This window comes from Dipodomys spectabilis, unplaced genomic scaffold, assembly GCF_019054845.1.
Source record: "Dipodomys spectabilis isolate Male_0828 unplaced genomic scaffold, ASM1905484v1 ptg000156l, whole genome shotgun sequence".
NCBI lineage: Eukaryota > Metazoa > Chordata > Mammalia > Rodentia > Heteromyidae > Dipodomys > Dipodomys spectabilis.
The window spans coordinates 895,169-913,587 of record NW_024870833.1 but is presented as its reverse complement, the minus strand read 5'-3'; the positions used below and the strand labels follow the sequence as shown (position 1 = coordinate 913,587).

The 18,419-nt window shown below is 34.5% G+C and overlaps 1 protein-coding gene across 4 annotated transcripts in view; it reads right to left on the bottom strand.

Annotated features, from left to right (window-relative positions):
• Nucleotides 1-18,419, bottom strand: part of Dmd (dystrophin) — a 1,242,252-nt gene that overhangs the window by 576,994 nt on the left and 646,839 nt on the right. For all 4 annotated transcript variants that reach the window (XM_042692421.1, XM_042692422.1, XM_042692423.1 and 1 more), the window contains one exon: nt 13,222-13,339. In XM_042692421.1, the coding sequence (XP_042548355.1) occupies nt 13,222-13,339 (118 nt within the window). The remainder of the gene's footprint in view (nt 1-13,221; nt 13,340-18,419) is intronic.

Sequence of the window (18,419 nt, the reverse complement as noted above, 5' to 3'; positions counted from 1 at the left end):
TAATATTAGAACAGAACTCTCAAATATCTATTCCAGATTTTGGTACTTTACTGAGGCAAACCATCATGGTTTATCTGGTTGTTGTAAGTCCTAAAATATTTAAAAACTCATTGTCTACTTAATGAAATATAAAGGCAGTGAATATGATATTCTTAATGCCCACAGAACATCTTATTTGTCCTACTTTTCCTTTGTACAACATGTTACACAGCCACATACTACTTTCACATAACACAAATTCATTTTTCCATTTTGTCTTTAATTAGAAGATCACTTCTATTGATAGAGTTCTCTGAGCCCTTTTAATAGATATTATGCTTGAGAGATAAGACAAAGAAATTTTCATTAAGATAAAGAAAAACTTAATCCAAACATCTACTTTTAGGATTGTGAGGGCGGGAAATTGAACTTTTCAAGATTAAGAGCTCTGTATTTCCATTTATTTCCATTTTACTTACATCAGCAGGCCATCCAACATGAAGAATATTTCAAATGATCTACTAGCTCGTACTCTGCAAGGATGAGTTATAAGCTGACTCAGACCAAGGTGTTATTCCAATTCGTCATGTTTATGAAAGATTATATTCAAAAGACTCAGATCCTTAAGGTTGGAAATTGATGGAACACGTGAAAATATGGGTGTTTGCTTTGGGATTCACTTTGTTGTTGTTTGTTTTCTAAGCAGAACACTTGATTAATCTCTTCAAACTAATTCTTCTCAATAGTGACTCATGGTCTTGGAGATGATTGTGGAAGCTTAGCGCCCACACTAGTTGCCAGCTCTCTTGTGAGACAGTCCATTCAATCAGTAAGTATTTATGGTGTGACTGTTATTTTTAGAACAGTTTGCTAGGAGTTTTAAGTCTGAAGTTCCCCTTTCATTCAGGGAGTTGAAACATATATAGTATGAAGAGATCCAACAATGCTTAGAATTTGTAACCTCTGGCTGTGGTAATTAACATATATAGCAGCAACACTAGAGAGCCTACTTTCCCCACCTTCATATCTCCAGTTTGGACTACAGTGTTCCTGTTTCTTTGACTGGAAGGCTTGTTTGTTTGATACTTCTTATTTTTTCCATATTCATATCATATTTTTTAATGGTCCCAATGTGACTTTTCATAAAGGTATATGAATCAGTCCCTCTGAGGATCATTAACACTCCATTTAGTACATTCCCAGCTTATTTGAGTTGAATTGATATAAATAAGTTATTAGTTTTTATGAATGTATTAATACATTTGATATATATAAATATAATTTATAATTATGTGCATGTATGAGTTCATAACAATATATAGATACATACATGCATACATATTTATGCATATGTGTGAATGTATTACACATACATAGGTGGTCCACAGATGGTCTTGACCTATGATAGTTTGAACAATATTTGATAATTACAGTAGCCAAAAACTTGAAACAATATTTTGACTTTTGATTTTTGACATTTTCCTGAGCTCATGGTATGTGGGAGCATATTTGCTATGATGAATAGTAGCACTCAATCAGCCCCACTCTCATCAGGGTAAATACCCAGTACTGTGCTACTATGTATTTTACTGCTCAGAGAGGATGTTTGGTAGGTTAGGTGCATTCAATGAACTTTACATATTTTAACTTAGGATAGCATTAGCAAGATACAATTCCACTGTAAGGTGAAAAGCATCTATCTGCCTGCCTGCCTATCTACCTGCTTACCTACCAACCCACCCACCTACCTACTGGTTTATTTAAAATTACAATAAATGACCCTCTTTATTTCTTTCAATTTAGTTTAACTTAAGTATGGTATATTCAAGAGAACATCTTTGGAAGGGTTGGGGGAAGGGTACAGAACTTGAGGGAAAAAAAGCTGAAAAAGTGCAACAGTGGAACTCACTAGACTTTGATGAAACTGGTGGGCGGAGACAGGAGGGAGGGACTGGGAGAGAATGAGGGAACAGAAGACACTGTATGCAAGGAAATGGACTCATTACCTGACTCACGTAATTGTAATCCCACTGTATATCATCTCTGTAATAGCAATAAAGTAAATTAATAATGAAAAATGACTCTCAAAGTGTAAACCACTTTTCTTCATGGGTTTTGGGAAAAATGATGCATTTAACACATGTTTATAGAATCAAAGGGGTTGGATTAAATTCTAGCTCTACCATTTGCTATCTGTGTAACCTTGAGCAAGGTACTCATATATTTGATTCAGGTTTCCTCATCTATTTAGGAGGGACAATGCTTACCTTAGGGGCTGTTGTGAAAATCAAATCAACTATGTATAACAGCTCTTTATCTAATTCTTATAAAATACAACATAAATCTAAAGTATTATTATATTGTAAGATCAGATGTTTTAGAATGTCAATAAAATTAGATCTTATTTGCCCTATAAATAAAGTGAAAATTTTGACAGTTCTAAATTGTTTAAAATGCTCCATATTCTAAATTTCCCTGGGACAGGTTCTTGTTAGCTAGTGAGAGAAAAACACAGGGGCATTTTCGTTGCCCTGCCAGATAATGAGAATGAAAAAATGAGTCTGATTCTTTTTATTACTATATGCCCTGAAGTATGTTTACATGGTACCCTATAAAAAGACACTTATCTTGCCATTCAAAAATGCTGAGGATCTTTACAAATTCTTTCAATAACAGAGATTTCCCTATTTTATACCACAAGAGGACTGTGTATTCCCCTTTCATTTGTTCCTACAATAGGTAAGTCTAAACCAAATCTTTGACAAGAAGAAAAGGTAGCGTCATTGTTTTAAAAGGCTAATACGAGTCACAGTATTCCTATGTTGCTCATATCATCTTATTATTCTGCATAATTATAAGTGCTGTTTGCATTTTCAGGTTGACCGGATTTTATCAATTCATGGCATATTTTTTTCTTTAATTACAGACAAAGGAGTTTCCCCTCATTCTTATTCTGTACATTGGAGATTCAGTTTTATCTTTCTAAACTGTCTGTTGTTTAGTACACAGTTTTCTGACAAGTGAGTAGAGCTAATACATGATCCCTACTTTGTGTTCCTTCACCAGTTCTATGTTACTATGAAAACCAACTGTGGCCCAGGGTAACAGATTAATGGCTCTCACTTGAAAGGGAAATTTTGACTGTAATGGCTGGAGTTATAATTTCTGTCACTACCCTATAGATTTTTCAGAGACTCTTTTGGGCTAGTTTTTCTTTTGTAAAAATTCTCTTTAAATAGTTGTACAAAGGAGTTGCTGTTCAACAAAGCAGTTTATGAATACAATGCATCTTGATCAATGTCACCCCTTCCAACATGCTCACCTATCCCTTTCCCTACCTACCTCTTCCCTTACTTTAAAAAAAAGTATAGCTTATACATTGAGATTTTGACTGTGTTTTCCTCCCCTTCCCTTTTTGTCTACCTCTCTCCCCTTGACCCAACCCAACCTCTTTAGGTTGAATGTTTTTTCTCATATGTGGAACCTACAATTAGCTTATAAACATATAGGTAAATCCATTGGGTGGTATATGTACAAATGCATTAACTGAAATATGGGTATTTGTAGAAGGATCTTAATGGCTTTACTATTACAAACCAGTCACTTAGAGACAGTAATAACAGGCTATGTGGGAGTTGGAAATGCTGAAAAGATAATATTCTATATAAATAGTTTTGCCTTATGTTCATATTGAAGTAGTAACCTAAAATGTTTCATTCATTTATTCCAAAATCTTGATGGATAATGTATTTTTTCCAAGACCCTAAATTGGATTTAAAAGAAGCAAAACCTTCAGAAAAAATTCTTGGTATATTTTTATGTGCCTGTCTTGGGGCTTGAACTCAGGGTCTGGACTCTGCCCTGGACCTTTTTATCTTGGTCAACGCAAGCACTATCATGTGAGCATGTGAGCCACAGTTTCACATCCCGCTTTTGGGTAGTTACTTAGAAGTAGAAGTCTTACAGACTTTCCTGTCTGGCTGGTGTCAAACTATGATCCTCAGATCTCAGCTATCTGAGTAGCTAGGATTACAGGAGCGAACCACCAACACCCAGCCTCAGAAAAATACCTTAAACAAATACTAAAAAGCATGTGTATAGACACAGGAAAACATACTAATCGTTATACATTCATTTTCTAGATGTAAAATTACTTATATTTATAACAAGATGTTATAATTTCAGACTCTGTAGCAACCCTACACAACCAAGTAAGGCATTGAGTTTTGGAGCAATTTCTTGGCAACAACAGGTAACAATGAAAGCTATTCATTGATTATAATAGAATGACTACCACTTTCCCCTATACATGCAGATACACCATAAACTATTAAACCTTTCTGCTTATTTCTAAATGCTTTAAGTATGGGGAAAATAAAAAGGTTACTGGCAAAAAAATTTTTCTTATATCACTTCAAATTCCAAAGAAATTTTGGGAAAGAAAGAAATGATCAATCCAAAACTATAATTCCTATAATTTTCTAAGTGATGAAGAGTGATTTGAGGGCATCTTTTTGGAGCAGTCCAGGTATGGATCTAATCCTTGGCTTAGGCTCATCTAAATTCTTATCACCAGGATACAGTATACATATTCATGCTTACAGGTACCAAAATATAACAGAAGGTCAAGGTTTTTTTTGTTTTGTTGTTGTTGCAACGTCCCATTAGTTCATAAGATAAATATGCTGGCCCTTAAAATCTGTGATCTCCTTTTATGGGTCTGTATCTTTTTGTCTTATACTTATTGACTCATTTTGTCTTTTTGTGATATTTCTCATAATGTATTAATCTATCAGAATATTTATTCTATCATACCATAAAAGATAGATGTCACCATCATTATTTGGTTTGTTTAATAGCTGTGTTCATTATATTTAATTTTTAAAGTGGGTAAGTAGGACATTGGTTAATTCAACTCTTTTCTCTTTAAAAAGAACCATAATGACCATAATGTAATCTTTTGGAGCAGTTAATGCACACTAAAACAAATGAAATGAGTGATAGGAAAGTAGGGCAGCTTCTGGTAGTAGGTGGTAATTAAGTGAGAGGAGGATTATTGAGGAGAGTAGATGAGAACAGAATGATGCAGCCTGTTTGGGTGGTTTAAAGAGAAGGTAGTGAGATGTGGGGTTAGGCTGATCAGGACATACTATGTGAATGTGGGAAGTGACATAATAAAACCCTTTTTGTGCTATTGTTGTGTGATAAAAGAGAAAAATTATGAAGCAAGTACTCATCAAAGCTCTGAGGAAAAAATCCTTTCTTTAGTCTCAATATATGAGCTAGTAGTTAAGAACAGGATAATATTAATATTTTATCATTTCTATCACCCATGTAGTAGTTTCTGATGGAATTTCTTAAAAAATCAAGGAGCCTGTAATCCCAGCACTTGACAAGCTGAGGCATAAGTATCTAAAGTTTGAAGCCAGACTGTGCTTCATAGCAAGACCTCTTGCCACCAAAAAAAAAAAAATCAAGAAATATCTATCCCTACTTCCAACTTAAGAATATTATGCACATTTTTATTTCTTAGCAAATAACTTGTTTCACTATAACACGTGCTAATTTGATGAGAACAAAAGTTGGTGAGATTTCATCAATAAAACTGACATCTGGAATATTTGTAAAACATTCCATTATTATCACATCCTTTTAATTTTATTTATACATTTTTCAGCTTTGTTGAGACATAATAAATCAAATTGTACATATTTAATATGAAAAAAGAAACATGGTAAAAATGTAAGCAGGTAGAAAGTACTGTTTATGTCCATAATTGTATTTATATGATTTTTAATAAAGTACATTTTCCTATTCTTTATTCACTTGAAAGATATGGACATTTGGTTTTAAATCATATGTAAATGTATTTTGATACTGATCCTCTTACAGAATTGTACAAAATGAGACACACTAAAACAACTATGATAGATGTTTAGTATTAATTTAATACAGCTAAGAGAAAGAAAACATATATACATATTTTTGTAGATAAACTATTTCACATATAGGTTATTATTACTCTGGTAGCTTTAAAATGCATTAGAATGTTGAAGAGAGTTTTTTCTAATTAATTTCAGGTGTATTTCCAGGTATCTTATTAACTGAGTACTAATAAATTTTTTTTAATCATGATATTTACATGTGAAAGAACATTTAGCATTTGGAACCATGCTGGAATAATGTGTCAACTTGGCTAATCTGTGATTTGTTAAGCACTAATCTGGACTTGTACTGACTATATGTGTGTATACATATGTGTGTGTGTGTGTGTGTGTGTGTGTGTATGTTTGGATGGTATTGCCATTTTAATTATTGGGTCTTTGAGTAAATCAGACAACCCTCCACATTGTGGGTGAACTTCATCTAGTCAATTGAAAGCCTTAAGAGAAAAGACAAGTCCGCAATATTAACTCTTCCCTAGGTCTTCAACTCTGTCAGCCTGTCCCCACAGTTTAAAATTGTCAACCCCCATAATCCTGTGAGATCCTTAAGATCTCTCTCGTGTCACCTTCTCTCAACTCTTTCTTCTTCCTCTGCCTATTTAAAATACACACACAGACACAGGCACACACACACAAACACATACACACACAGAGGCTATGTATCAGATTGGTTCTATTCTTTGGAAACTAACACACTTCCTATCACTAATATAGAACACTGGAAGAAAACAATAGTATTATTCATAATAAAACAAGAATAAGTTTAAAGAAACTCATGGTTTTGTAGCAGATTTGAACAAGTCATTTGCTTTTGTGAAGCCTTTTCCTATACTACCAGGATTCACTAAATCCAAATTTACTTTTGGGTTTTTTTTCTGAGAAGTTTAAACTATTTGCAAAATTGGTATTTTCTCCCAGTATGGTAACTCATGCCTGAAAGCCAGCTAATTGACAGGCAGAAATTAGTTACTAAATTAATTATTGCCAGTCTCAGGAAAAATTATCTGATAAAAATTAAAAAATTCAAATGGTTGGGGGCATGACTCAAGTGGTAGAACATTTTCCTAGCAAGTCCAAAGTCTGAAGGCAAACCCCAGTATTATCACAGAAATGTATATTATATGGCTTTCATTCTTTCCTAGGGGTTTAAGAAAGGATTTGATATTTCGTTATTTATTGTTTATTGTGATATTTAGGGAATAAAACTTACTAGGCAAACACTTTACCATTTGAGCCAAGCCACTAGTCCATAAGTTCTTTATTAAATAATGTTGGGGTTTTTTTGGAGAGGGAAATGGCTCAAATGTTAGAGTCCTTGCTTAAGAACCTGGTAGTTCAAACCCCAATACAACACAAAAATTTTTACTTTATATGCAATTGCCAAACAAGCCCACTGAATTCTCTTATATGTCTAAAATTCATTGTGAACCTCGGGTAATCTAAATTTCCCCTTGTTTTGAGACTTTTTGCTATTTTAGCATCATTCATTAATTCTCCTTGATGATGCTAAAATGTATAAAACAAGTCAAAGAACAATGGTATTGCATAGAAGAACATAATAGCAAATAAATCTCCCTCTTTAGTTTGGTTACACTGATTGCCAAAATATTGCATCATTTTTCAAGTAGGTGTAAGGAAGACTGAAGAAATCATCAAGTCTAATTTCAATCTGAGTTGTCCTACAAAGGTCTATGTGGTAAAGTTTTGCTCCCCACAGTGATTTATTGCCACAGTGGTAGAAATTGTAAGAGCTGGGGGCCACAGAAAGGGCTTCAAGTCACTGGAGATGTAGGGGATGATGGAGCACTGGTCTTTTTCTCTCCTTTGGTCTCACATCCTGACCATTATATGATCTGTTTTGCATATCTTGCCGTGATGAGTTGCCTCTGCCACAGGCCCCAAACATACTGCAACCTTTCCAGCAATACATTCTGCTAAATGTTTCTAAATGCATCTATTTAACAAAAACAGGCATTGGAAAGGATAGAGGTATATCTGCTTTTACTTGCTAAATGGTAACTACCTCTTAGTCTCGTCCTTACATCTGCTTTTCACCAGGCATTCTCTCTGTGTAAGCTATTCTCAGTAATTTTAAAATCACTCTACCGTTACTATTCCAGCTTGAGCTCTAGTATCTCCCTTCTGGTCTGATAGACCCCACTTTTTCCTTATACTCCACAACACACACACCTACAACCCCTCCCCACGCCTCATATCTAGAAATTTATCTGTCATATCATCACTAACACGGTTTTAATTTTGCATTTTCCTATTATTTCTTCCTTAAATTTCCTTCTCTCTGTAGCCGTCTGCTTTTCAGTCTTCTTCATGACCAGATCAAATTTAATCTCCTTGTGGAAGCATTTCAAGACTCCTGCACTCAGAGCCAATCTCCTTTCTTCTAACTCTCTCTTAATTTATAATACTGCTCTATGAAAATCTATATCGCAGATGATCTTGCCTGAACATACTTGTCCAAATACTCACATTTGATCCTAAGCATTTTGAAGACAAATGCTGAATCTTTCCTCCCTGTAACCCCTCCATCACCTCTGATATTAACTGGCACAGGGTAAACATTCAAATGTTTGTTGAACTGAACTGAACTCTTTGGTTGCCAGCGGCATCCTGATGGATGTAAATTCTGAAAGCCGCTTGTAGTTATAACAGGTTGACAGCAGGTGCTGGATGTCAAAAGAAGGAAATTTATATGGTTGATTCCACTTCTTCTAAAATAAGCAAGCCTCTAATAGACAATACCTGAGAGGAAGATATTGGCTGGCATTTCATTAGCAATAGAGATTTCAGGGAAATGGAGACAACAACACAGTCTTTTTAGTTTGTCATGTAGGCTCTCATGCATTTGGTTGCAACACTGAATGATGGGTTGACAATGCTGCTATAAAACTGTCAGTTAAGTCAAAAAATCTGGTGAGAGTATTTTTATTCTCATACAGCAAGCAGAGCATTCTGCTGTCTACAGCCCCATATACCAGGATTTTAAGCAATGCAATGTGAATACCTTTTTTTATAAAATTATAAGATGTCACCAAATTTCTCACAGAATTCTGGACTCGTTTGAAAAAGCCCTAGCTGGAAAAAAAATAATTCCAAAAGAAAAAAATCCTTTCTTTATCTGTGGCCCTGTTGTAGGTCATGCCCTGGTTTAGATGATGAAAAGTACATCTTCTATATTCTCTTAAGTCCAATTCCTCTAGACCAAAGTTCTCTCACCCTAACAATCTGTGTAAATTATTCAGCATCTCATACTTGTCACATATTTCCATGAGAACCTTAAAGTAATATGCCCTTATAATCACGCGACAAGTGCAATTAGTCCCGTAAGATAGATGAGGAAATCATGGCATCTGGAAGTAAATGTACTAGGCAAAGTTTACAAAGGTAACAGATCACTGACATTTACTGTTAGTTTGTAAATCTGCTACACATAAATGAAACAATTCTATAATTAGACACTCAAATACAAAGAAGGTAAAATTATAAAGAGGAGAAAAAATTCTACTGAGCCTCTAATAGCATGAGGTTAGCATAACGTTTAAAGTTGTCAAATAAATATTCCTTCCTGCTTCACTTTCTGTTTCATGTGTCTCAAACCTTCTCACCATATAGGGATGGAGTCAAATCTTTATTCATTACTTCCCATTTTCCTCAGACATTAAACCTTATGTTCTGAAGTCTCTATGTTCTAAAAGCCTCTAAAATGGGAATAGTACTATCTACCTCCTATCTATGTAGTAGAGTCAAAATCTTTAGGAAATACTGGATATCAAAACTATGGAAACAAAGTGCTTACCAAAGTACTCTTTCCAAAATACTGACAACCTGAATTCATACATCTTATTCTATCTTTTCCTAAGCAACATTCTCCTTTCAACCTTGTGATTCTCTTTTCTTTTTTTTTTTTAATTTTTGGAAGTGAAATAATCAAAAAGCTACCAAGATCTCATTAAACCCTTTCTTAATTGGCATTCAAAGCAATGAAATGTTAGTTCTTGAAATAGCAAGAACACTCAATGAACTTTTACTATGGCTCCTGTAAAGGGCTCTACATGTGTTAGCTCATCTAATTTTCCTAACCCTTGAGGTAGAAATAACAAATTCTATCTTATGGAAGAGGAGACTGAGCGCAGTTTACTAAGTTTAGTTATTTGTTCAAGATCACAAAGCTAAGTGGTAGCTCCAGGCAGTTGACCTCTCAAAACCTATATGCTCTATTGTTCTAGGTCTTTCAAATGGCAGTAATGAGGGATATAGAGGGGAAAGTCACAGAAGCAAGTTTGTCAAAAAAAAAAAACTCGAAGGACCCCATATTTGACAATATTAGTTGTGAATTAAGCAGAATAAGAAAATAAAGAGATTCTTTCTGTATCATCTCACTGCTATAAAGTATTATGCTTTTTACTCTTAATAGACATGAATAAGAGTTTTGCATAACTTGGACACCTCTGAGAAAGCAAATTTAAATTCTTCTCATCTTACTTGCTTTTTGTACTCTGACTAGGCCCTTTTGCCCAAAGAGAAAATGACTAGAATGGTTGACAAATTCAGAAAGACAAGAACTGAAGGAAAAGGAGCAATTTGAACATCAGAATTGAAGGAGAATTTTTCCCTGGAGTTCTCTTAAAATAAATCTTATTCTCCTACCTAGATTATTACAACATGATTTTGATCAATATAATTGTGTAAAATAACAGATGTCATGGCAATAGTTCTGTACTGTAAAACATGTTGCTATTTTGCAGACCCAATTATTTGAGGTTTATTACTAGTAGAAAGGAAGGGCTTTTTTTGCTGTTTTTCTATTGATAGACTGTAATAACCATGTGTAATTTCCCAAACTATTCAAAGTTATGAACTGGAGCCAATTGTTTCTGTACAGTATTATGCATATATTAAATACTTTTCTTTATTTAGTTGAGTCCTTTTTTAAATATCTGTAGAAGGTTCAGTGCAATAAATAAGGAAGATCAAAATCACTAAATAGAAAAATATGATTCTATGAACAAGTATTATATTTTGGCCCTTTCCCTAAAAGCTGAATCTACATGTAGAGAACTTCCACTTGAAGATTATTGACACTTTGAATATTGAATTTTCATCACATTTCATAGAGTTCAAATGGACAGATACACTGAAATATAAAAGGGCTACAAGTGATACTATTTAGATAAGCGTATCCTGTAAGAATTGTCCTAGTTCAGCATCAGAGACCCCAGGAATAGTGGAAAACCAAGATTTTGGCAAATACTTCTAATAAGCAACATGACATGTTTTAACAGCATTTAAAACAATGTCATTTTAGACTAGTTGCATTATAATCCTTCTATTATGCAGCAGATATTCATAGAGTGAAGGGCAAAAGCTTAGAAAATATAATTATCGAAATCCCTGGATACTAGCAGAGGAATCCAAAATTGCTCTCTGATCATTCAAGTATAATCTACATCATGAAGAAAACCAATGCAGTATTACATGCTACCCTAGCAAGTAGGAGGCCCTGAGTTCAAACCCCAGTACCTCTCAAAAGAAAGTTTCCCAATGTTCATATTGTTTTTCAAAGAAGAAAACAATTACTTACCTATACATCGAGACATCAGCCTCTGACTGCATAAACCATACATTAAGTGAATACTTTTCCGCCTCCTGTCTTTTGGACTAGCTGTTGCAAGGTGGTAAAGAACTTTTCAGATACTAACACTTTGTTCTGTCTTCACTTTGCCTTCTCCCAACATATTAGCAGTCAGCTATCCTGGCCCTTTTTCCTTAGGGATGAGTTGAAATAGATGAGTTGAAATTGAAGATGTATGTAATTCATGTTTTTTTCTTTCTCTTTCTTTCTTTCTTTCTTTCTTTCTTTCTTTCTTTCTTTCTTCCTTTCTTTCTTTCTTTCTTTCTTTCTTTCTTTCTTTCTTTCTTTCTTTCTTTCTTTCTTTCTTTCTTTCTTTCCTTTGGCCTCTGTGGGGCCTGAACTCTGGGCCTGGGCACTGTCCCTCAGCTCTTCAGCTCAAGGCTAGCGCTCTACCCCTTGAGCCACAGTGCCACTTCTCTTTATGTGGTGCTAAGGAATCAAACCCAGGGCCTCATGCATTTGAGGCAAGCACTCTACCACTGAGCCACCTTCCCAGCCCCTAATTCATGGTTTTTAAGTGTCAAAGCCTAAGCGTCATCTAACGTAAACAACTTAGAAAGAAAAAAAGATGCTTAAAAAGTGTGTTTTTAAAAAATTTTCATTCTTGCAGTAGAAAATATTCCTCTGGTTGTGAGAAGAGAAATGTATAGGCAATGTACGAAAAGCAAGAAAATTTAGTGTCAACACGTGCACTGGAGGGAAGGGGAAAATTCTAGGGAATGGAGAAAAACTAATAGCAGAGGACACCTGGGTCTCACTCCTGAGACAAGTGTAAGGAAATGGAGGTAGAGAGTAGTTTTCTGGATGGTTTTCCTGATTCTCTTTGGATGCTATGCATAACTACTGAGACCACAGTCACTTGAAATCACTCTGTGTAAAGAAGAAAATAGTTGTCCAATGTCTAGGTCAGTATAATTTTTCCTATCATGCCACCATGATACAATATTTGATATTACACAATGAGGGTATCAAAGTAGCCAAGAGACTTCCAGATCAGCAAGTGTCATTAGCGATGGAAATAAAAGGCTGGAAGTGCAGTTATGGCTCAAGTGGTAGTGTCAGCCTTGAATAAAAAAGGCAAGCAAGAGTGATAGTCCCTGAGTTTAAGCACTAGTACCAGTACACACATGAAATAGAAGGAGAAGGAGCAGAAGGAGAAAGAGGAGAAAGAGAAGAAGAAGGAGGAGAGAAAAAGGAGAAAAAAGGAGGATGAGGAAGAGGAGGAGGAGGAGGGAGAGGAAGAAGATGGTGACTGTGATGACAAGTGAAAGGTGGTCCAAGTAGCAATTACATGTTTGGACCAACAACCAAGATTATGAGGAGAGTCTGGTATCTCCATGGATGCCAACCCAGATAGATGACAACCCACGAGTAAATGTTCTGCCTTACTGTGCTTCATATCCTCCATACAATGTTTGCTTTGAAACTGTTTTCACCCTTTCTACTGAAAAATGTTTCTTCTAGTCATTGTAATGACTCACTTTCGAAATTTAACAGTATGGAGTAAAAATCTTATTCAGTATAATAGTTATAATCTCCAATGATTTCCTATTTCTATAAATTGATGTAGAAATATTAATATAAGTTATAACCAGAATTTTCATGCATCTTGATTTGAGTTTCCCATGCTTGTTAACAAAGACTTACTTCGGTCAGTAATAATTGTTCTGGCCTCTTGATTGCTTGTTTTGTTTTTCAGATTCTGAGCAGCAGTAATGAGTTCTTCCAACTGGGGGCGCCTCTGTTCTAAATCCTGCAATGTTGCCTGAAACAACAAATACCATTTAATTTTGTAGTTCTCTTTTTTGTGTAATACAAGGTAAAGTACAATATTCCAACCAGCCAAAACACTTTTAGAAATAAAAAAAAAATTGTTACCGGATATAAATCTCTACTATGTAAGGCTTTACAGAAAATAATTGAACAAGAAATGTGTTTCATTCTTAGACACCAAAAAATATTGCAAGTAGAAATCTTCATTATTGATTTGCTTCACTACTGAAGATTTTAAATGGAGTCATTCCAGAGAACCTTGGTTTACTTAAGCCAACATACAAGAAAGGTATTTCTGAATTATGGCAATATATTTAAAAGTTATTTGTGCTTATATCTCATGTTAGAGGCTATACAATTAATGTTTATAATTATCATAGAAGCAAAAACAGTACATAAGTGAGTTGAAGGGTTATTTAACTTCTTTGTACCTGACATTCCTCATGCATAAAGAGCTGAAATAAGTGAGTTAAATCAGTTTTCCCCCAAAATGCTTACAATTGAAATCACTAAACTTCTTTGCATATCTCAGAACCAATGAATTAGGAAGAAGCGCTGGAAATCTATCTTTCTTTGTTTCTGGTCCTGGGTCTTGAACTGTAGGCCTGGGCATTGCCCCTGAGCTATTTTGCTCAAGGCTAGTACTCTACTACTTGAGCCACAGTGCCACTTCTGGCTTTTCCTGTGATGAATTAAAGATAAGAGTCTCATGTATTTTCCTCCTTGGGCTGGTTTTGAACCAGGATCCTTAGATCGCAGCTTCCTGAGTTGCTAGGATTACAGGCGTGAGCCAATGTCACCTGTCTTGGAAATCTCCTTTTATGATTAGGCATGTTTGGGAATGCTAATCTAGAAATCAGTACTTAAATTCTCCATTCTTCCCAATGACAGATGGTTTACACAGTTTTATTATTTTTATCCTCAAAGTAACCACACTAATAACCAAGCTATACATTCTATCTGATTTTAAGTAAGGTGGTCTTTTTACTAACACATGTGGCTTGTGAAAGTGAAAACCTGAAGTATGGTGGAGGATAATAATGAAACTGATCTACTAGGTGCACTTTGGCTCCTAGTGTTTTTTTTCTATGATTTCTTTTAGTTTTGCAAAAGCCAAGTTGGAATCATTTAGTGGTGTTTCTTTTGTGAAGAAGCAGAGAGATAGGCTTTGTAATTTAACTTTGATTGTTCTTGGTAATATAGAGATAATGAGAAACATATACCCAAACATTGTACATTTATGTAGAGCATCTCTCTCTCTCTCTCTCTCTCTCTCTCTCTCTCTCTCTCTCTCTCTCTCTCTCTCTCAAAAATGGAGGGATGAACATTTAACAAATTTTCCACATTTGTAAGCTGTGATTGCTCAGAAGAAAAATCCAATTTTCAGGTTTCTAACTTTTATGGTTTCTTTACACAAAAGGGTGTTTGAAATATGGAACAAATTGCCGAAGACAGCTTTTGAAGTAAGTAGCATAAGTAAGTTGGAAAGTACTGAAGAATTCTTAAAGTAGAAGCCACACAATACCAGACAGATTTTTATGAAATAAGATATTTTTCAGAGTTAGAATGTTAAAGTCTGGTCATCTGTGACACAGCAAACTGAGAAGTTGCTTTGGTAATGCTTACTCTCAAATATTTGAATACATTTGATAGATGTCCTCTTAAATAAACAGATTTGCACAGAAACTTTCAATAAAGCAAAATCTCAATCTCAAATTTTATGAAGACCTTTACATAGGCCCAGACAACCACATGAATTCATCTATTCATTTACTAGCTTTTGCAAGTTAATAAATAGTTTTTTTCAAATGCTAGGTATAATTCTAGAGGCTATGGATATAGTCCTGAAAAATATACCTGGAAGCCAGGTGCCGGTGGCTTACACCTATATTCCTAGCTATTCAGGAGGCTGAGATCTGAAAATCGTGGTTCAAAGCCAGCCCGGGCAAGAAAGTCTGCAAGACTCTTATCTCCAACTAACCACCAGAAAACCAGAAGTGGCACTATGGCTCAAGTGGTAGAGTGCTAGCCTTGATCTGAGGAGCTGAAGGACAGCACCCAGGCCTAGAGTTCAAGCCCCATGACCACCTTCACCACCAACAAAATATATATGTGTGTGTGTGTGTGTGTGTGTGTAATATATATATATATATATATATATATATATATATATCTGGAAATGGTACATCATTTAATACTTGAAATTTTATACAGAAAACACTTTTATTAGAATAATTAAAATTTTTTATGTTAGGTTATTTAATAATTGTTCACCCTGAAACAGCTGGACTATTCTTTACTTTTCACTTTCAGATATATCACTCCATGTTTTTCTCTTCTTTTTAAATTTCAAAGTTCATTTAAAAAGTATGTTGTAAAAGTAACTCAACTTTATTCCTTCCTGGACTCTAAATTAAACCTGACCACAATGAACAGCTTTTACTGCTGAAATTAGCAAGCATGTCAATTTAGACTTAAAACAAGCCATTTTCCTCTCTAATGAACAAAATAGGTCTCAGGGTATTGTGAAACCTGTTCTTTAGTTGGGTGATTCTCTAATTCTGCTGACAGATACATGCTTTGTAAGCACCTGAGAAGATTATTAATGACATCCTTTGAAGAAGCCTCCTTAAAAATCTAAGAAGTTTCAAAGTGCAATACTACTATGCATTTCTAAGGTACTTCTAAACCAAATTGCGACTCTTTATCCCATTCATTGGCCAAGATATACAAACATTCCCTATAAAAACAAGCCAGATAATAGAGTATTTTGCTATAAAAGTTATCAGACATTAATATACTCTTCAGTTAATGGTTTCTTAGGAGAGCAGAATAGAATTTTCTCCTTTCCTTCCCTCTCCAGAAATAAACGATTTGAAGATGGCAAGCACTTCAGTATTTTTCTTTGTTTTTCAATTTAAAAACAGTAACTGAAAGACCTTCTTGCTAAGGAACTGAACATGAATGAATTCGTGTAAAACCGTTTTCCATTTTTATGTGGTTTCCTTTTTATCTGATATTATAATTTATTTGTTTTGATACCTTAGCTTTACATTTCTATCACTTCTTAAGTACAACGACCTTCTTCTCTCTTCTATAGAGTACTCAAAGGTCAGAGAACCTCTTAAATGTAGTTTTTTTTTTTACTCTAAATTCTTTCTTTTTGCCCCCAATCTGCTGCAGGCACCACATAATACTCTTAAGTACATTGTTGCTACTTGAGTTGTCATTCTCTAGGAACTCTTGTCTGTTGTTCAACTTCCTCTTCCTAATTTTATTCAAGCTAAACAAGTAGAAAGCTAAATGCTTATTTAATTCTCTGATATGAGCCCAGATATTTATTATGCAAACAATGTGTGAACAAACTACAGCTGTTACATGCTTAATAGTATCTAAGCATGATAGCTGATTGTATCTACACGGATTCTATTATTCTGGAAGAAACAAAACACATGGAAAAGGAAGGAATCAACACTATGTCTAAGGAGTCCTAAGCCAGCTACTGAGTCTTACTAAAAAACAGCTTACCCCTTGGAGATGAGAATTCATCATGGATTCCACTAGCTGAGCAAAGATGGAGGGAAAAAAAAGAATCTTCAAATACAAAGTAAATCAAAAGTCTTTAATCCTACTAAATCCCCCCAGTGTTGAGGGAAGTGGTTATATATAGCAATCCTATGAAAAAGGGAGTTAAACAGTGAAACCACATATAAGTAGGTCATTTTAGGTTCTTAGAAACACTTATGACTTATTATTATATTAAAATTGACTTACTCTTAAATAATGCTCAAATAGAAAGCTTCTTTTGTTGAGTTAAATTTTTATTATTTACATGTCTAAGAAAAGACTTTAATCAAATTAGTCATATTTTTCTATAACAACTATCTTCAAACAAAAATGATTGTTACTAGCTACTATTTCCAGGAAATTTAAATACTATTGTAGAATGCTCTTTAATTTTAAACATAGCATTAAAGATTGTCAGGTAAAATAGTTTGCATAATCTTGCTATGTATGGAAGATAATAAGCATTTAAGTCTGGTAGGTACTAAATTGTAGCCTTTCTAGCAACTGTGAGGATGCCAATCATGTGTTTACCATTCAACTGCCTCGCCTTCACTCTGGCTTCTCATCTTGCATTAAACAGCTTTTCCAAGTAAACTGGTTCAATCTATAGTCATCTTTATTATCCTTCAAGTCCTCATCTCCCACTTGTATTTTAAATCAGCTTATTTTCCTCCTTGGCATACCTTCTCTACTTCTCTGAGTGTTCTAGCACCTTCACTGCTAACTTCATACATGCCTTCTAACTGTGGTTATACTTTTGTCCTTAATTCATTAAGGAAATAACGCTATTAAAGAACATTTTCATTTTACGTGATTTTAAACTTGCAGAAGATTTGCAAGAATGTTCAAAGAACTCCTTTGTTTACTCCTCTCAGATACAGTAGCTATTAATACTTTGCTATATTTACCAATTTATCATTCTCTCAGTCTGTGTATTATCTATAATAGCTATAGGCATCATATTATGCATATATATATTTGAACCATTTGAGAATAATTTGCTCATGAGTTAATCATTCCCATTTATCTTCTAGTATTTCACTATTTATTTCTCAAGAGCAAAGACACTCTCTTATATAACCTCAGCTCAATTTCAAACTCAGGAAATTTAACCTGGCTTTAGTACAACAATCTCATCCACACTCTTTATTCTGAGGATGACAGTTACCCCATTAGTGGCCTTTATAGCTACATTTTCATTTCCTGGTCGAAGCTCAGCCATTGCATTTAGTTGTCATATTCTTTATTCTTATTTAATCTGAAAGAATTATTTGCCTTCTTTGACCTTCATATTATTGATAGTTTGGAAGCACAGAAACTAGGTATTTTGTCCTCCAATATGAGTTTCAGCAAATATTTTTAGCGTTATTATGTTAGTTGTTGAACTAGGCGTAGGGAATGTAGCAATGAAGAAAAAAAATTCTTTTCCTCAAAAAGAAAAGTAAGTACAGACAAATTTTATACAAGCAATTACAATAAACTAAGGTATTATGGGAGGGAGGAGA